This window comes from Poeciliopsis prolifica, unplaced genomic scaffold (genome assembly GCF_027474105.1).
Source record: "Poeciliopsis prolifica strain line A6 unplaced genomic scaffold, Auburn_PproV2 SCAFFOLD027, whole genome shotgun sequence".
NCBI lineage: Eukaryota > Metazoa > Chordata > Actinopteri > Cyprinodontiformes > Poeciliidae > Poeciliopsis > Poeciliopsis prolifica.
In genome coordinates, this window is record NW_026562402.1 from 5673288 (window position 1) to 5694187 (window position 20900).

The window sequence follows — 20900 nt, forward strand, 5'->3', positions numbered from 1 at the left end:
TTGAGCAAGTGAAATGCATGCTCAATTGGGTTAAGATCTGGTGATTGACTTGGCCATTACAGAATATTCCACCTTTTTGCTCTCATGAACTCCTGGGTAGCTTTGGCTGTATGCTTGGGGTCATTATCCATCTGTACTGTGAAGCGCCGCCGATCAACTTTGCAGCATTTGGCTGAATCTGGGCTGACAGTATATCCCGGTACACTTCAGAATTCATCCGGCTACTCTTGTCTGCTGTTATGTCATCAATAAACACAAGTGACCAGTGCCATTGAAAGCCATGCATGCCCATGCCATCACGTTGCCTCCACCATGTTTTACAGAGGATGTGGTGTGCCTTGGATCATGTGCCGTTCCCTTTCTTCTCCAAACTTTTTTCTTCCCATCATTCTGGTACAGGTTGATCTTTGTCTCATCTGTCCATAGAATACTTTTCCAGAACTGGGCTGGCTTCTTGAGGTGTTTTTGGGCAAATTTAACTCTGGCCTGTCTATTTTTGGAATTGATGAATGGTTTGCATCTACATGTGAACCCTTTGTATTTGCTTTCATGGAGTCTTCTCTTTACTGTTGACTTAGAGACAGATACACCTACTTCTCTGAGAGTGTTCTGGACCTCAGTTGATGTTGTGAACGGGTTCTTCTTCACCAAAGAAAGTATGCGGCGATCATCCACCACTGTTGTCTTACGTGGACGCCCAGGCCTTTTTGAGTTCCCAAGCTCACCAGTCAATTCCTTTTCCTCAGAATGTACCCGACTGTTGATTTTGCTACTCCAAGCATGTCTGCCATCTCTCTGATGGATATTTCTTTTTTTTCAGCCTCAGGATGTTCTGCTTCACCTCAATTGAGAGCTCCTTTGACCGCATGTTGTCTGGTCACAGCAACAGCTTCCAAATGCAAAACCACACACCTGGAAACAACCCCAGACCTTTTAACTACTTACTTGATTACAGGTTAACGAGGGAAAGGCCTTTTGAGTTACTTGCAGCCTTTAGAGTCCATTGTCCAATTACTTTTGGTCCCTTGAAAAAGAGGAGGCTATGCATTACAGAGCTACGATTCCTAAACCCTTTCTCCGATTTGGATGTGGAAACTCTCATATTGCAGCTGGGAGTGTGCACTTTCAGCCCATACTATATATAAATTGTATTTCTGAACATATTTTTGTCAACAGCTAAAATAACAAAACTTGTGTCACTGTCCAAATATTTCTGGCCCTAACTGTATGTATAACCTCTTTTTTAAGATCTTTTGTTCACCATAACCACACATCATAAGCTTTGACTGAAATTAAACATGTCAAACAAAACTGTCATTCTGTTAAACTAAATAATAACACAACTCACCTTGAAGTGTTGGGAGACAGTGTCTTTCTCCAACGCGTAGATAACATCAGGGAGATCTTTAGAGTGGGACGAAGAGACAAAAGGAAGCGTACCCTCCCCTCGAAGAATGATTTCCAAAACCATCTTCGGGGTTCGCACGTGGAGTATTTCACTATACTGTGGAAAATAAAAAGGCTGGGTGGGTAATGTACAGCTACCAATTCGTAATGAAATGCCGTTTATTTAAGTAGACTCAAGTTATTTTAAATGAACACACCTTTTTTTTCATGGTTGGATGGAAAGCCAGGACCAAAGTGTGTTTTTCTCCAGGATTTAAGCCTCTCATAGCATTGACGAGGGAAAAAGGACCATCTATGTCCAACAATGATGATGTTAGCTAACAAATGGTAAAAGAAAAAAGTCGACAGAAAATATGTATATTTTTACAAACAAAATATTTCTGTATTATGCTTGAATTAAGGGCAACGAAGGATGACCGGCTCTCTCTCCATTCCACAATGGAGTGATGAAGAAACAACTTAACTTTTAAAAATAGATATAACATCCAATGTGAACTATTTATTACACATTCAAGCTATTTTCTTTTTAAAGTTTCCCTCTAACTAATACTACTTATATAATGCAGTTTTTATAAATTACATTTTCCAGAGCATAAGCAAGAAAGTGACTGAAGTGCTAAGAGACTGGCTTAGAAGTGTAAACGCAAAAGGAAATATAGGTTATTTTATATTTCATTTAAAGCATATTTGCTTACCAGCATTTAGTAAAATCTGACTTTAGTAAGCATGTTTACATTTCCCTGGAGAAAGGATACTTCCACAGGCTCCTCTGAAATGTTCTGAATTGTAAACCTTTCAACCACTCTGCTTCCTACGGATGGAGCCAAAAACACAACATAGTATGTAAGAATATAAAAACACAGGAAAAAGACGTTGAAGTACTTCAGATAAACATTGGTTTATTTTATCGCCCTCCAGGAGCCATTTCCATTTGGCCAGAGGCAGGATACTCAGATAAAGAGGAATATCTTCTACAACATCAAACCATATCTCACCGATGTAAACATTACGGAAATCTAAGACGTTATTGCCATCGCCAGAAGTCACCAGCAGAGGGGGCTTTATAGTGGGACATTCCAGCTTCAGGTGGAGAGTGTTTATGGGACTGAGGAGATCAAAACAGGCATGGATAAGAACGAGAAGCGTTATTTTGAAACTTTGTTGGATGAATTCATTTTGGTCCATAAACTAGAAAAACACAAATATGACATTTCAAAAGAAAACAAGAAGGCAGAACGTGAATGTTTATTTGTAGCTTACCATACATTGTGTTATTGTCTAGAACTGCATAAAGTATAATTACTTTATGTAATCTAATAGATACTCTGAAGAAATTAACTTTATTCCTCTTTCCGAAGGACTCATTCACTCATTAAATCACAAACTATGAAAGCTTACGGTTTTATTACCTCCATGTTGGCTGGACATTTGGCTCTGGAGGATCTCCGTCTGACACAAAGCATCGAACGATGTACTCTTTGTAGACTGGGGTAAAGGAGCGCAGCAACGAGTCCCTGGCCTTCCCATACAGGTCAAACCTTTAAAATAAGTAGACTATTACTATGTGAATAAGGAGACTTTTACTGGGTCTCATGTTTCTGCTAAATATATATTTTTAACTAGGGTAGTTAAGTTTCCAATAAATAACTTAACTCTCTTCCCAAAATAATAATTAACTTTTTCTTCATTATTGTAGTGACTACATTAAATGCATTATTAGCTGCATTAAATATTATTTAATGCAGCTATTAATGCAGTTATCTAATGCAGCTAAATAACATTAAAAGTGAATCAAAATCTTTCAGGAAGCAAACTCACACTGGACTTAAGCTGGCTCGATCAGCTGGTTTGGAGGAGGGAGAGATCGTCTCCTTCCTCTTTGCAAACCCAGGTGTCCTCCTTCCTCTGTTGGGTTCAGCAATGTCTCTTTTCATCTTGGACAACACAACAAAGATGTAAGGCAAGGAATACCGAAAGGCTCTGTGACACAGAGACAAGTTCAGAAGATGTAACCACCAACAGCAGCAGGCGGTTCTTTTAGGTGGCGTAACGCCACTGATCTTACAACCACAGACAGAGATAAACAAGTAATGAATGAGTGATCATTGGATGCAGATGATTAAAGCGAACAAGGCCAAAGGCCTTGCAAGAGCGACAGCAGCATCAACGCCTGCAGATAAAAACCCAATTAAAGCAAATTACTGTTGGACTTTACGACAAGTTTAGGACACAACGGGTGAAACGAGCACAATGGAGGTTGGGTCTGGCATTAACAATTCTTCTGAACTGCTGCTTGTTTAAAGCATTATGATCAGTTGAGTGAAGAACTGAGAGGTTAGCATATCCCTGAAATAAATACATGCCACAATAACCTAAAATATTCAAGTTAATATTAAGCAATGGAGACATAAGGTGTTTTTTAAAAAATGTTTCAGCTAGTGCCAGTGATCTGTTTCGACATTGATAGTTTCTTTTTGTCGTCTTCTTAGTTTTCTGTAGTTTTTCTCTTCTTGTTGGAGCTTATTTCATTTAGATAAATTCAACAAAGCCTGACACAGGGACAGCATTATGTGTTATCCGAACAGCTACATTATGCCAAGTTACATTTCAGTTCTTAAGGATGAAATCTCAACTCTCTGTTTTGTGTGTAAATCATTGCAACAACTGCAACTATTTTAGATTTATTATATATTCAGGCTATCATTGAGTGAAAAAGGTTAGTGGAAATGACCACATAACAGCTGGAGGCAGAACTCTACAAGTGATGCACAGGGTCAGAGGTCAGGGCAGAAAGGTTCTCTAGCAGATGAACATATGAGCTGTAGCCAGTTTATAAAATGTCATTTTATAGTTATCAACCTGCATCTATGTTTTTTCCACACTTCAGCAACTTTTACAATATTTCATAACACTCACACAGATGGTATTTGCTCTGTGTTTTTCTTCTTTATCCTGCCTCTTTCTTTGCAAACAAACCAAATAATCATTATCAATATATTTTGTGTCTTTGTTCAGCTGGTTGTTGTTTGCATGTCTCCCCCCAACAGAGTCAGTCCCTCTAAAGGGTAAACTCAAATCTAGTTACTGTTATATTTTAAAAATAATATATTATTGTTATCCAATTATTTCTGAGTAAACACCAGTGCGACGCGTTATTTAATCACTTTTCCACCAGTTTGTTTTGCATTTGTGAAGGTAAAAGAGGGGAATCGAAGCGGGTTGTACCTCCTGTTCAGCGAGTCTGCTCACATCTTGCTCCTTCTCGCTGATCAACTTGGTGCTCTGCAGATGGAGAGCCTCTTCCATGATCATTTTCTCCAGAAGAACAGGTCTGAACATCACCTGCACTAGGCATCTCTGGAACAGAGGAGACAGTCACACAATCATTTCCTGTCTGGTTTTTGGTGAAATGATGAAAAAGCTCGGTTTGCTTAAGGAGGATAAACTTTCTACTCGTTATATTGAGCTACATTGTTATATTTATTTGTGAGCAGAAAAAAACAAAAAAAAAAATGAATTGATTGCTTTAAGCTCTGTGACACATTGCAACCACAAATGAAAAAATATTTGATGTGCAGTAGTGCATCGCGAAGTGCAAGGTAATGACGGAGTGTTTTTCAAGATATTTTATAAATAAAAATCAGTAAAATTTTCTGTGCATCACCAATCAACCTCATGAGTTAAAGTTTTTTTATTTTAATTTTATTTTTACATCCACCATTCTGTTGTGGTATTTTGCACATTTAGACACACGACGTTTCTTTTCCTCATTCTTATTTTCAAAAATAGCTAAAGCTCCGTGGAAATAACGTTTAAGTATTTTTCGCCAGGATCTTACCAAAACAAGGATGAACTTTGAATCATTGTCCTGCTGGAAGGTAAACCTCCATTCAGTCCTAAGTCTTTTTCAGCCTCTACCAGGTTTTCTTTCATGATTGCTCAAAATTCACCTCAATCAATCTTCCCGTCGATTTGAGACAAGTTTCTTGTTTCTGTTAGAGAAAAGCAACCTATAGAATAACGCTACCATTTCCATAGGTGCAGTGATGGGTATTCATGTTAATGTATGCTTTTAGCATTGTGCCACACACACTAGCTCTTAATTTAGCATTGTCAGAGTAAAGAGGACTCAATACCTTTGCACTTTGCATTTAGAAGGAGCTATTAAGTGAAATGAGAATAAAATACATTGAAGTTTGTGGTTGCGACGTCATAAAATTAGCTAAAGTTTAATTTGAATGAAATCATTTGCAAGGAAATGTGGGAACAAAAACTTGAAAGGATACTTTTTTTAAACAGGCAAAAGTAGTTATTCTGTTAACTTATGCAAAATAAAAACTCATCACCTAAGATTAAATTGAGAATAGTGCAATCCCCCCCCCCAAAAAAAACTCAAAACAATAAATAGTCCTTCATTTTCATCAAGTCTCCAGCAGAGGGCATCAATAGACTACAGAAGCATCCAGCTTTGCATTTTTAATGGTGCAAAGTTGTTTACAACTGTATTGTGGCAAGATTACCAGAATCATCTTCCACAGGCTGAACATTATTGTGATAAAGTCAAAATGCAAGTTCTTCTGGGAGGTTTGGTTTTCTTGGTGAGTAAAATGAGAGGTTAGACTCAAAAGAATGCCTCACTGCATTTTTCAGCAGCTACTTTTTTTTCCTACCATGAGCTATCAAAATCATGTTATAAAGAAGCCAATGCTACAAATCAATTCGGCATTGCCTCATGAATGTAAACTTATACCATTGTTTATGGGCCAAAGTTCATTGTGGGCGGAAGTCCTAAAGGAGATGTCGATATGCACATAAAACCTTTTGCATTACATGGATCTGCTCACACAGAAAACAAAAAAAACTTCTCTCACCTAAAACATCCTCTACATTTACAGACAAACAACAGATAATCTCATTCACCTCTCCGGGGAGAAGGCGTCCTGCTGAAGGAGTTATGCTGATGTCGGAGTCTGTTGGTAAGCTGAAGCAGAACAACCTCGGAGCTTCGACTGCTGAGACAATTTTGATGAGTCGAGTCGCAGCTTCTTTATCTTGGTAGTTAGTCAGGTAAATTGTGGCAGTGGATTTGTCTCCTACTGCTGTAGGTCTGAACTGAATCAGAGAGTGGGAAAGCACCAGCGGTGGATGAAAACCCACACCTTGACAAGGCAGCACAAAGTCTCTGATGAAACATAAAGATAATAATAATGAAAAAGACATTTATCATTCTATAAGCAGACATGTGTAGCACTCACTCAAAATCAGAAAGGGAGTAAAAATGAACCTGCCAATTCCAGATTTGCAGAGGAGTTGGAAATTATACTCTATAGGTTTTTTAGGGGTGAAAATCAGATCAATCTCCAGGGTCTCTTGAGGAAGCAGAGTGCCAAAGCCATCGCCAGGCTGGACCTCAATATACTGTAGAAACAGAAGCAAAAACTCAGACTGAATGAGCTCAAAGTGTCTACATTTCATTAATTGGAATAAGAGTCTGCAATTACAATAAAGATGTTAGCTTTCAAAGGAGTGAATCTACATGCATGTCTTTTATAAATTGATTCTAGCGATTATTAACTCGTTTGTACCATCTAATAATATTAAGCGTTCCTTGAACCACCACCTTTACAGATTTTTAAGTGGTCCATTCAGAAAGGGAGGTTTTTTACTTTGGTTTGTTATGTCATAAAAAGAAAACAAATATTTTAAATACATATGTCTTATTCTTGTTTAAAATGTAAAATGTCCAGAATACTATCAGAAATGTCATTAGAAATTAGAGTTCTGAGTGGATACATGAAACTTTTTGTAACCTGAGAATCCAATATGGCCGACTTACGTGTGCCACAGCAAAATGGTTTTTAACTCATTAAATCTTTCACACAAACACAGCCAATTAAAATCTCCTTTGGAGAATAAGTAGGTACTGTGCTGAAATGTACAGTTTGCAGAGAAGTACATAGCTTTTAGCTAGAATCTGTAACAATTATTAACATATCTGATATCAGAGACTCCCCAGATTTCAAACAAATATCTTAATGAAACCATAGTTTGCTGTCATCCACTACATTATGCTAATCTAGCAAATTATTATTAATTTTTAGTTTTTGTACCAGTCAGACCAATGTAGGGTATTTGTTTCACGGTTTCAGAAGCAACAAGACATGTAAACTAACATACCTCAGGAACCGCCACAAAACCAAAGTCTTGAGGCAGGATGGACATGTTGGTGAGGCAAACAGTGGTTCTGACAAAATGGCAGATAGAACAGTGACCAAAGTCCACCTCAGTCTGGTCAAACTGCAGGTCTGAAGATGTGACAATAGCATGTATTGTGTATTGAGCTGGAAGCACCTAAAAAATAATGCAAAAGGCTCCTTTTTAGTTATGGTAAACATGTCGTCACTTTACTTTGACTGGAACAATCTAACCATCAACACATTTTTCATTCCAGTTTTTTTCTTTTTGATCTGTATTTTATTCAAATGCAAATGCAAATGTTAATATATGGTATCTCAGTATAGTTTGACTGGCAGGAAACAAATTCTTTCGCTGTCCTTGAACTTTTATCACTTTTCAAGTCTTATTCATGAATTTTTAATAGTATGGCATTAATGAAACATGGAGAGGAAGCACACTTAATGAACAAACGTTTCTTATTTAAATAAATATGCACAGTATCCAGTGAATTCATGTTTAACTTTAGTTTTTCTGCTTAAGAAAAGTCATTTTTTATGCATTTTAGGAATGTCTGTCATTATCGTTCAACAACATAATGTGTGTTTATGTTTTTGTAAGTGTATTTTACTAGCTTAAAGTGAGCTGTGAAAATTGAAATATAAGCACCAGATTACAGGGACTTCACTTTTTGTCTCCTGGCTTTTGTTACCCGATATTTTCCAACGTGCTAATCAAATTAGAATACAAGATATAACATTTAAGTCTAACAATACTAAAAATGTTGCAAGAGTATTTTCAGTGCTGCAAAAATGTGTAGCCTTACAGATTTCACTTGTTTTTGTATTTTTGTAACACGCAAATTTTAATTATTTAATTCTTACAGCAAAATGAATTTTTATCTCATCAAAGAAAAAAAATCTGTGCAAACTAACCTAACCCTCTGTCAAAAACTAACACCCTTATGTCTAAGGTCATCTCCCAGCGTCTCTATCAGATTTAGGTTAAGACTTTGACTGCACCACTCAAAAACAGCAAAGTCAGTGTTCCATATCGTCAGCATTACAGAAATATATTGATTCAAGTTTTTTCTGTCTCATAAGTGGGGGAATAATTATACATATGCTTGGGACTATTCTAGGAGGAGGATTAATAGAGATTTTTTTTGCCCTCCTGTAAATAGCAATCGCAGCAGAATTAGAAAATAAACTCCACAGCATGTTGGCAGAAATGAATCACCGTGCAACATGGTGTGACAGTGAAGCCCGAAAAACCTGATTGTTTTGGGTTTAATCAATAACGGCGCTCTAAAGCACTAAGCTGTGGTCATGTTTAGAATGGATTTGTTTTTTCATTTAGTGAGAATAATTAAACAAGTAACGTTAACAAAACGTCTTTCTTCTTGTTTTGACTCAAGATGGCATCCTCCTGAGTCATGTCAGTACTCGGCAGACGACCGTGTCACCGTGGCATTTCTTGCCAGCTGCTGTGTTGTCTGCTGACCAAACGGTGAGTGCATGAATGTGTGCGACTGTTTCTGACGGTTTAATGCCAGGAACTCAGGGCCTGAGGCTGGGGGCAACAGCTTTGATGCTTCACGGGAACATCCTGGCTGAGTTTTTGGCTCCTCTTCGGTGCCACACACACCTCAGTCCTCAGTCTTTTTGCCCTTGTAGAGAAATGGATCATCGGTTGGCTGGCAAATGAGAGCAAGGTGACGGTTTGGCAAGAAATAGAACCAGATTTAGATCTGCTCAAAAAAAAAAAAAAAAAGAAAAAAAGAAAGAAAGCTGGCAGAAGCAGTGCACAAATGTTTCAACGGCTGTTCTGGGCTCTTTTTTTAATATAAAGGCTGCAGTTCACAAATTTCGAAATGCCAGACAAAACCTAAGATAAAAATTTGACTTGAGCTTCAACTTTACAACTTTTAAACAGCCATCATGATCTTCAGTTTAATTAATGAGTTACAGCGTTAATTAATGCTTTAATAATCCCTTGGGATTAAGGTTTAGTAAGTAGACAGATTCATAACCACATTATGTAGCCTATGCCATTCCAATCAAAACCAGAAGGATGTAGTTAGTAATATAGTCTCTGCACTCTGCAGTCAGAAAGAGAAGAGTTGTTAGGGTAACCTATAGTGCTCTGAATTCAGACTGTATGCTCTGCTTATTCCAAGCAGAGTATAGAATTAGTATGCAGCAAAATCCAACAAATTTAGACAGAAATGTAAAGAGATTCAATCCAGTTTCAGAAGATAATCATTGCTAGTGTCATTATTTGCCTCAGCTTCACTCACTAGTGCAGTATGCATCATGTATTAAAATTAAACAAATTATGTTGATCATCTTGCAACTCAAACTAAATTTGAAAACTTTTGAATTTATGCCAAAATCAGCCAACTCACTCATCCACCATAATATTTGCTCATGCCAGATGATCAGCTTGCGATGTCAAGTACTGGCTGTATTAAGCTGTCATTTTTCTTCAGAGTGTTACTTAGTGTATTTTTTGTTACATGCTTTTGATTGAAAGCCGTACTGCATGATCCAGCTATGCATTTTTTATTCTGAGTGTGTATTTGCTAGCGAAAAAGAACCTTAACTAGATATTTCCTCTAGCAATCAGCGACTCAAACTCCAGTAGTTCACTTCTCTCTCTTTCCTTCAAAGGCTGTCACAGATAGCACAGTAGAATAAATGAAGCTAAGAAATCAAGTCACTATGTTACTTTCAGTTGTTATAACAATGCTGCATGTATTAAATTTAGCAGTGTGATGCCTTGAAATTGGCCTCCGTCACTTTAAGAAGCTCCTGCTCTTTCCGACACTGCCTTCAGCACGTCGTCACAACAATGCTATTATAAAGCAAAACTCAAACTAGCAGATTTTAGATAATGCCCTCCTTTTCATGCAGTTTTTTTTATTTAAACGTTTTAAGATTAAGCAGGGATCACTGCGTTTATTGAAAGTGTGTAAGGAAACCGCAGAAGAAGCCTATTGCTTTACATTTAAGAAAAAATACATAAATTTAAGTATTAAAGTGATAGTTGTCAGATGTTTCCTTTGAAATTATGAATGAATTTTATTCAGCAGATGAAGCTACATTTTAAAAATATGCATTTTTAAGTTTATTAAGGCAAACTGGAAATGAATAGCAATTCTTTATTCTAGATAAAAATTTTATAACATGTCTCTATTTAATTAATGTCACACTTCTCATTAGGGTTATCTCCAGACTCCCATGATGAAGAAACAGAACTGTTTAGATTTTTAAAGCCCTAATGGATGTGGATTATCAATAATAAAGTACGTGAAAAGTTGTGTGATTCTAGAAAAAACTGGATTTCTCTAAAACAATGACAGCCTTCTGTCATTATCGGCCTTCTTAACAAGAAGAAACTACATGCATTTGGCTTCCGCATGCCCAGTTGAAGCAAATGAAGTCATTTTCAGTGAAACAATATGGGGTAACCTTTATGCTTGGCTTATTAGCGCCTGTGGAGTAACTGGGCCTTGAGGGCGTAAGATAATTTTAGCCTGTTACCAGCAAAATAGGTTACAACCTTCAGTGACGCTGCTTCTGTCAAAAAGTAGGACTCAAGCACCACCACACTCACATGGGAAGTGCACTTTCCTCAGGATCACAAGGAAGCTTCCTGTGAAATGAGTAGAACATGTAAGATATGATACAAACCTGCCCTGCAACTTGCACTGTCATAGGAACCTCCAGGACGCCTGTGTCACTGTCAAAATAATCCTGAGCATCTTTGGACAGGGACTGTCTAAGGAGAAGGCAGAGAAAGGAAAAAAAACAAACAAAAAAAAACAGTGTGAGAACAGAGTTGTTTATATAAAGCAACGCTTTTTTTAGTCACGAGTGAAGCAGTGCAAGAATCTAAAAACATTGCTCAGAAACAATATTGGCACAACAGTGATTTTACTAAAAGATGTTTTTCTTTAGAGATGCCAGATCTCAAAAGTCAAAAAGCCAAGAGCCGCTCGCAGGCTTTGTCAGGGTTAGATTCAGATTCAGACCCCGAAGACCCATTAAGTTACTGAAACCCACGACTGTTAAGATCGGATTGCCAGAGAAAGCAGGGGAAAGATGAAGAGTGCGCCTCCACACTTCTGTAGGTTGTAGCCATGGTGATGAGAGACGTAAGTATGATTCAAAGAGGACACAGGCTTATGTAAAACTCCTTTCCCTCAATATCAGCAGGAGTTGAGTTCTGCTCTCGTGACAAAATGCACACTGGATATATATTTATAAAGCTTGCCTTACATTTATCCACCAGCTCTCTTTTTTTTAACTTGAATAAATTGTTTAGTTTCAGATTTTTTATGAATACAAAAGTGACAACAGACAGGTCAAGTCGATCACCCTGTATCAGCGAAGCAAAGGAATAATAATAGATTAGTAACATGTTCTCATTACCAAATGTTTACTTATTTAGCAAAAATATGGTTGTTAAATGAGCAGATGTGCACTCATTATTGATGAAGACAAAGCAATTATTGCATGAATTGCTACTTTGTAGTTTGTTTTGCTTGGTTTTAGTGAAATATAAAAAAATAACTTATCATACATGCATGTAAATGTTAAGCTGGCTTTTCAAAAATTCTCTGTTCAGTTACTTGAATCCATCCATGTACATAGTTTCTCTGTGAATAAATAAATCAAAAAGTATGACAGTGTAACCGAATAGAAGTAAAGCCAAGTCTTTTTGTTGGGACACCAAAGTAAATATATATATTACATACATGAGACAAAGGTAGGAAGATAGCGTCTCTATAACCACGCAAGGTGTTGCAAGACCAAAACATATGACTTGTGGTGGCAGGTGATTGATAGCACCAAGGGCTGTTATCATCCAGGGTATCGTATCTTTGCAAATTTGGTTCTCACTAAATTAGAATGGTGAAGCCCTTTAAACTGCATTAGGCAGTGGCGGACAAATAGTGGATGAGTGAATACAATTGATGTACAACTCCCAGATCTTGTCAGTCACCTGTATTCCCAAATCATCTTTCCAAGTCCTCCCAGGGAGTGAAAGAGACTAGCATGAAACAAGGAGTTGTATATTCGTAAAATTTGCCCTTTAGTCGTTGACCGAGCTTGCAAGCAATCCAATATTAAGAGCTCCCTTTGTGCTCTTAATTCTGTCTGAAGTCTTGAAAACTGTTAAATGTCTTAGAGATATCCACCCGGCATTACTGTCATACAAAGCAGCAGCTTTACAGTCGCATGGACAGGTTTGTGTCTCACAATACTGCAAACCTTCTGTTCAACAACAACAACAACAACAACAATAGTGTCTCAAAGCCAATAAAGCCACAGCCTCTCCTGGCAAAATGAAATCTCTGCAATTACGCAGTGATTTTTTTCCCTTCTCTCTTTCATAACTTGACAAATGAGCACAGAGGGTACATTTAAAGAAGCACCGTTGTTCTGCCTACTAATAGCGTCGCTGCTGGAGAGCCACTCTTGAATTAGCTTGGCAGGGCCAAGTGGAAAAGCCTGGTGGGGCGTCAGCAGGCCCATATGTTCAGAGAGAATTTGTGCTGCAGATTTGCCCGGTGTCCTGCACAGATCTGTCTTGCATGCTCCCCTTCTTGATTCCCAGATTATCCGCATCAAGTCTTGGTTTTTTTTAGTCTTTTAATAATATGTTTAAGATAGGTGGAAGACACAAGGGGAGCAAAATACAAGAACTTGAATTTCAGAAGCACAAAACAAAAACATGTTTCACAGAAAACCATAAAATATCCATGTTTCTCAGCAAAATCCTGTGTAATCCAAAAGGTTAGGACCATTTGTGATGCATAATAAAAATGAAAATAAGCATTTATCAGAATAGTACCTTTTTTTCAGCCGTATTTAAATACTGCTGGAATTTATTTTACCATAAAAAAATTGATTATGAAGAGGATTATAAACAGATTTTGATCATTGCTTGATTGAGGGTTAGAAATGACAAAAAATAATGAATAATTAATGCCATACTAGCCATTCTGGTTGTGTCTTTCTATCTTTTGAGCCCTCTAAAAGTTTTTAGTAGTGACGTAAGCAGTGTGCCGGTGGCAAAAAGCACTGGGGAGAGTCGTTCGCTGTAATCTGTAATAAATCATCCTTGTAATCTCCCTTTTATCAGCTGGAACCGCCGGGGTTGGCCCCGCTGCCTGCTCTTCAGAGATTACACCTAAACCGCTCAGACAAGCAATCCCATTCAAAGGATCAGGTTTACAGAGCAAAAATAAGAAAACAGCGATCACTTCATGCATTGGATTGTTGTTTCCAAACTAGAAATCCAGGATCAAATGAGTTGGATCACATGGGGAGGAAATAAAGTACACAGGCTGAACAAAATACAGTGGCTTACAAAGAAAAGTCCAGTCTACGGAAGTTTTTTTTTTTTTTTTTACATTGGAATCTAATTGTTATAGACCAACATAAAAGAGTGTATCAAGCTAAAGAGGTTTGTTAGAAAAAGCGAGTGAACAAACAACATTATGACGACCAAGAGACACAGCAAACAGCTCAGATATAAAGTTGTATTGAAGCTGAACTAAAGCTATTTTAATGGGAAGAATAGAAAAAACTATTAGCCTCTAAATATAAAAAAGTGGTAAATAACCCCCACCCCTCCCACCTAAAGAACGGTATCTTTTATTGCAACAAAATTTGGTTATACAAATCATTGACCAAAGAGAGTTGCATGTAAAAGCACATTTTCAGAATTTCATTTGGGAATATTTTGAAGATTAGGAGCTGTTAACCTTCCACCTTACAATTATTCACCTCTCTGTGTTTGTCTATTGTTTAAAATCCCCCCAAAAAGTGCTGCAATTTGTAAACCTGCTTTCGTAAAAGGACAAGATGTAGCTGCAGGTTTTAGCATGTCAACGTTAAGACTTTTTAAGACCTTATCAATATCACCTTGAGTGAAATTAAAGCATAAAAACCCACAAGCGTTTGTGGAGGACAGTTGACCGTACTGCATTACTGCATTACAAATAAGAATAGCAAAAACTGAGATTTCTGGGTTCTGTTTGCGGCTCTTGGCAGCGGTTTCGACTTCTAACACTGCATATGGCTCTCTATAGCCTTGGATGGCCACATAAGTGAGCCAGTGGCAAAAACGAACATTGACCAGGCAACCAAAGAAAAATTTTGATAGACGCAAAAAAGCTAGATAGTATTCTGGGGTATTTTAGCAGTTACTAGTAGCCTCAATCTAAGGTCACAGAAGATGTCTGCATGCAACTCACACTTTTGACTGAAAGAAAAATCCAGACCATCAGTTCCTGAAACCATACCAAAAAAAACCTTGTAAAAGTGCACAGGAAACTCCGCCGGACCGCGGTTAAAAACTTGTGGGGTCCAAATGACCCCATCTCTTAAGAACGAGGGAGAGCTAATAAAATTGAAGAGAAAGATGTTTCTTCTTAATAATGACAAAACAAAGAAGTCCATAAAGTATTAGCACCAGCTGCTCCACACAGCAACAAAACCCCGACAATTTAATGATGAAATTATTATGAAACACACAGCGATTCAATCAAAATCCTAGCAGGGAATAGCAGCGTGTGAGATGCTACTCTGGATGCTATGAAGGAGAAATTATGTAGTGCACACAACAATGCTTTGGATGTGTGAGGGAAAAGTGTGGGCTGGCTGGTGACAAATAAAAGTGGAGGAAGACAGGGAGAGAAGGGATGAGGCAAGAGAAGGCAGCTGAACGATGTGGGTAGCCTGAGCACAAACCCCTCATAGGAGGAAACAAGAGTGTGCTCACTCTCTCCCAGAAGCCCGAGGAGGGCAAAGAAGGCACAAACACCTGTGTGAAGAGTGAAAGCTATGAGTCATTTCAGAATCCAGATTTAACAGTGCGCGTGTGTGTGTGTGTGTGTGCGTGGATGTGACAGTGAGTGGAACCAGTGGAGATAATGAGGATTTGGAAATCCAATCGTGCTCTGGCTGGGAGAATTGGTGGTGCCATTTTAAATGACACACTGCCTCTGCATAAAACAAAAGCAAAGCGAGAAAAAAATTAACAGATCGGAACAGAAGATCCAACCATGACAGAGGGAAAGGAGGGACACAGCCGGCTGATGTGCTGAACACATTATTTATTTTCTCTTCTCAGACTTTATGGTGCCAAATTCTATTTTGGATAAAAGATGCTCTTTTGGATCATGAAGTTTCCTTTTTTTAATTGTTTCTAAATCTAATCCAAATTTGTTGTTTCTCACTACGGTTCTTACTGTTGAACTGCAGACCGAAGGTTTTATGTTTCTGATCTCCCAACTGATTAAAAAGCTGTATGCCCTCAACATATGGAGACACGCACACTCATATGTTCTTTCAGGTCTTAATGGGTCCATGACTCACAAGATCCCTCAGCATAACTTACTGCCTTATTTTCTCAAGCCCTAAAAGACTTTAACCTTTTAATCTGGATAAAGAAAAAAAAAACATCCTTACCATTACTTTCCATCCCTGTGGATTGATGTACAATCAGGGAATTTAAGTAATCCACCAAGACATGCAGTCAATCAAGTTTTGCACAGCCAATCTTTCTTAAATCATTGCAGCTTGCAAAATATTTTTGAGCATTGCCATCAAGTGGTTGATCTATCACAGGAAATTGCCTTCATGGTGAAAGTGAGACTGAATTCATTTCAAAATGGTGTTAGCTTATCATTGCACAAAAACCTTTTCAGTAGAGGAAGACACGCGTCTTTTTAAGAATGTAGCTGTTTGTGTCAAGTCTTAGATTTCTGGATGAAAATTATAAAGCTATGTATGTTTCAGGTGGACACTGCAGTACCATTCCTGGCCCTGATTACATGATAGAGAAGGCTCTGAGGCTGTCCTGCAGCACTTGATATTTTGTGAGAGTAATGACACGCTGCGGGCAAGAAGAACAGGTAAAAGCGCTGGGAGTTGCCATATTCTCCCCGAGCACATGAGGGTTTTCACCAGGTTCCCTGCAGTCAAAAAATCATGTAAATTGTGTCACTAGAAACTTTGTGGGACTGTGTGCATGCATGACGGTTTGTTATGTGTTGCTCTGTAATAAACTGATGATCTGTCCAGAATTATGGAGTAAAGCAAGAAAACGTAGATAAATAAGAAATCTCTGAACTGCTCTGCTAAGTATTTTATTAGTGGATTAATGATCTTTGTTGAAGTTGCAACCACAAGCTTTGATGTTGTGGGATTGTATCTGATAAACTAACATGTTTGAAATGGAAGGCAATGATAAGTGGTTTTTACAAATGGATGCCAATTTATACTCAATTTTCTTTACTTTAATACCCCTGAAAAAAGTCATCAAAGGCTACCACTCTGTAATAATTAGCTAAGCTTCCTATCAAATCACTTCATAAAATATTATCTATGACATTTCTTGTTCAACACAACGTCATATATTATAAAAGGCCAACAGTTGCCAGAACAACAACAAAGTGCAGTGAAGTGGGTCTGGAGACTTAGATTACATAAGCAGATTCAGCGCCAACAAAAAAACAAAACAAAACAAAAAAAAAACTGTGGTGGATGGCTGAACGCTACGAGAAGCTTCATAAAAACAGGGAGGGACACAATGAATGTGGAGAAGTAAAGGAGCTAACACACAGAGAAAGAAATCCAAAAAGTACAGTTAAGGGTGAGAGGCCAAGAAAAAGACAAGCGTGCGAGTGTGAGAGAGTGGGAGAAGACAACGCAGAAGGCAAAGGCAGCCAGAGTGAAAAAAGTGTGATGCACAGGGAGCAGGGAGGGGGTGGAAGCTGTAGTTATGTTAGCGCATGTGAAAGACGCATCATCACAGCAACGGCAGCAGCACGAGTAAAGCTCTCCTCTAATCCTCGCATTAAAACCTCTGCTGATTCAATATGACAGATTACTGACATTTTCCCACTTTCCTCTCGAGTTCCCCTGCTATTTGACGAGTAGCGCGTGCCGCTAACATTCTGTTTGAAGTGGAGGGAAAATTTTCTCTTCGTTTCCAAAAAAACATGTCAGCCCAGCTATTGCTATACAAACTGTCTAACTATTAAAAGGGGGGGTACAAAAAACATAAAGAGGGTGGGCAGAGAAGCGCAGAGGTTTTTACATATTGCACGCCTCTCACATTCACCCGGGGGACCCCTGTCCGCTCTCCTGGCTTTCAAACTGCAGTCCAACTCCTGCCACTCCATCTATATATAGAGCCTGGATTGTTGTTGAAAGAATTAGCAGGTCCTTCAAAGTCATTAGAAACCATTATCAGAAGCCTTCATGGCTCTGCTGTGATGAAGTCACTTTTGTATCCTCTCTCTGTCTGTTAGATACAAATGTTTCCACTTTAAAAACTGAAAAAGGTTTCATAACATCATGGTATGAACATAAAATATGAAAACAATGGTACACAACATGATCTCTGGTTCCAGAATAGTTGGTCTGACTTGGAAAGTACAATAAATTCAGTCCAGCTTTCATATAGCCAGCTGACTGTTAGAATACAGCAACATGTAGGGGAGGGGCAGCAATATGTAATTAAAGACTCCATAAAACCCATGGAGAATTTATTCGTTCTCCCTGCTAAGTTCTTGATGTAGGAGACTGAAGAAGAGTCAGGTGAGTTGAATTCAAGAAATCCATTTAATGAGACCAAAATACAGCTGGTCCATTTCTCACGGTATCTTTAGGAGTTAGCAGGATGAAATGGCAACAAGAAAAAGTTGGTGACTTCCTGTATTAGCCTCTGTCTAAGCTACACCCAAGAGAGGGCGTTCCATAGTGTGTCATATCCTCTACCCTTAGCTGTGAGGGCATTTCCTAACATGTCATTTCCTTTAGCTTTAGCTTTGCAACTAGCTAAAAGAGATAGAAGGAAAACACAGAATTATTTATTCTCAACAAACCCAATAAAAACTCCAGTACTTTCTTTGGTACCCCTCTAAAAACACTTTAGAGATGGTACAACATTCTAATGATTTTGAAAACTTGTTTAATAACCTTGCCACAGTAGATAAACACCAGATGCCCATGGCCTTTCATTAACTTCCAGTTAGTGGGGATCTTTTTTATGTTTTTTTAGCCTGGAAAAAATACGTATGTCAATATGTTAGTAGCTTGAGCTGTACTGCAGAAATTAGCCTAAGCAACAACAATAAGTAGACTAGCTAGACATTTTTCAACCACAATTTTGACATCTTGTTTTTAAGTGGAAGGTTGTTAATCTTTTAATTTTTATGACCACTTTAACATATTATTTCATTGAAAGACAGCGTCAACACTTCACAGCGGTTATTTGACTGTTTTTAAAAAAATATATTTATCACAATTTAAGCTGTTGTACTTAGAACCTGAGATTAAAGTCAACAACTCAAGAGTCTTTTGGCGAATAAAATCAAAAGTTGACAAATACCTATATTTTAAGATTTAAAATTTAAAGGTTTACAATTTTACAACAATTTTTTTTGATCTCCCAAAACAAAAAACTTTTAAAATATCAAAGAATCAAAAGCCTGAGGACTGTTTCTGAATTGCAAACACTTTGCACTTTAATAGAAGGTCAACAGAACATCAACAGGTTCCCTTTACAATAAGATTATCCGTGCTTCAATGGATCCATTAACATTGCATCCTCTGTGTGTCCTTCCTTACCTTGGGATGAATTTCAGCTGGGCCTTAGAAGTGGACAGAGCCTGGATGAAGCCACGTTTTGGTATGATCTCCAGGTGTTTTCTCATCTTCTGGCACACATCGAAGGTCAGCTTCAAAGCTCTGTTTTCTCTGTCATGCAAAAAGTGTACAGTCTCATCAGACGGCTGCAAAAAAAAAAGTGCTTTCAGATGAGACTAATTATACATGACAATCTATGTAGATTATAAAATCTTTAAAACTACATAAATAGAAATCAAACATCTACGTAGTTTATGAAATTAAAAAAATCTCAGAACTAGAACATCTGCCAAGGTAAATATATATATTACATGAGGTGATAAGTACTAGGTCAAAAATCAAATAATTAAATGAATGTCTTTTATGATTGCAGCATACTATAAGGATTTATTAAAAACGTCTTTTGTAGGTTTCTGCATTGAACTTGTGAAAGGTTTACAAGTTGATGGACTTTTCTTGATTGGCACCAATGTATGTTGCCTTGTAAAGAATATGATCTCCAAGTTCAAATCATTTTCAGATGTTCAAACAGATGACCGCAATAAGTCGAATGTCTCTTCATTTTAAGAATTGGCAAAGACATCCAAACTAGGGAGAATTGTTTCGTGAAGCACACTTGTGTCTGTTTTCATCTTCAAAGACACATAAATGAGAGAGGAACCCCAGAGTAAACCATCAGAGGTTTCCGTTTTTGACTCCCCTCCCTCAACTGAACTGACCCACTTAAACGATCGGGTCAGCCAGATGCTTGCTTCCCCGAGGCAAGGGCTAGCAGGGACACTTGGGAGGTATTACGTCTCGTTTTTTGCTCCATCTAAATGACAACCTTCAATTAAACCCTGGGTGGAATATTTTCGGCAACATAATCAGTCTGGCCAATGAGCCATTCAAATTAATAGGGTCATTTGGCTGATCTTGTAGTTTTTACTTGCAGAGTGTGATCAGGTCAATGCCAAATTTATATAGCAGGGTGTTGGTTCTGATGAAACTTTTGGCAATATAAGTATCTGAAATACAAATGCCGATTTCTCAACATGTATGTTTTTACCCCACTATTCAATAGAAGGTAATAATAATAATAATAATTAAATGAAATAAACTGATATTTTAGATTTGCAGAAACAACTTCAAGAAGTAAAACACTTCTAAATGCAGTGTATAAATCATAAAAATCCTGTCACATGTTGAAACAAACAGAACAACCCAGGAATATAATTACTCATTGGGGAAATGAATCCTACATTATATTTATTTGGTTTTTAACAGTTAGCTTTACCACAATTATTGGCAACCCTTCTCCTAAAACTTGGCACAACTCTCTTTTGTTGATAAGACAGAGCTTAAACTTCTGCTATAACATTTCAAAGGTCCAGTTCCTCTGTTATGCTCTCATTCCAAAGATATTTTTAAAAATGGGATCTTTGGGCTGAAATGGCCATTGAAGAAGATTGATGTTATGTCTTCTGTGCATTTTCTGTGTATTTCATTGTTTTTTTGTTTTTTTAATCATGATAAAAAATACCAAATGAGAATTCTTCTTTGCCAAAGACCACAAGATTTTTATTTCAAATGCCCTGGTGCTTCAAAGACTGTTCCCATGTTGTCAATGCAAGAGAAGTAGCCCAGAAATACCAGGTGTGTTTGCAC

General features: G+C 37.8%; 1 protein-coding gene across 1 annotated transcript in view; it reads right to left on the minus strand.

Annotated features, from left to right (window-relative positions):
• Positions 1 to 20900, minus strand: part of cfap74 (cilia and flagella associated protein 74) — a 49071-nt gene that overhangs the window by 4130 nt on the left and 24041 nt on the right. Inside the window, exons 22-33 of the mRNA XM_055048383.1 lie at positions 19236 to 19364; positions 11277 to 11364; positions 7585 to 7758; positions 6692 to 6825; positions 6328 to 6589; positions 4633 to 4764; positions 3226 to 3341; positions 2817 to 2945; positions 2403 to 2512; positions 2163 to 2218; positions 1605 to 1724; positions 1349 to 1504 (exon numbers count right to left, since the gene is read on the minus strand). Coding sequence (XP_054904358.1) covers positions 1349 to 1504; positions 1605 to 1724; positions 2163 to 2218; positions 2403 to 2512; positions 2817 to 2945; positions 3226 to 3341; positions 4633 to 4764; positions 6328 to 6589; positions 6692 to 6825; positions 7585 to 7758; positions 11277 to 11364; positions 19236 to 19364 — 1606 coding nt within the window. The remainder of the gene's footprint in view (positions 1 to 1348; positions 1505 to 1604; positions 1725 to 2162; positions 2219 to 2402; positions 2513 to 2816; positions 2946 to 3225; positions 3342 to 4632; positions 4765 to 6327; positions 6590 to 6691; positions 6826 to 7584; positions 7759 to 11276; positions 11365 to 19235; positions 19365 to 20900) is intronic.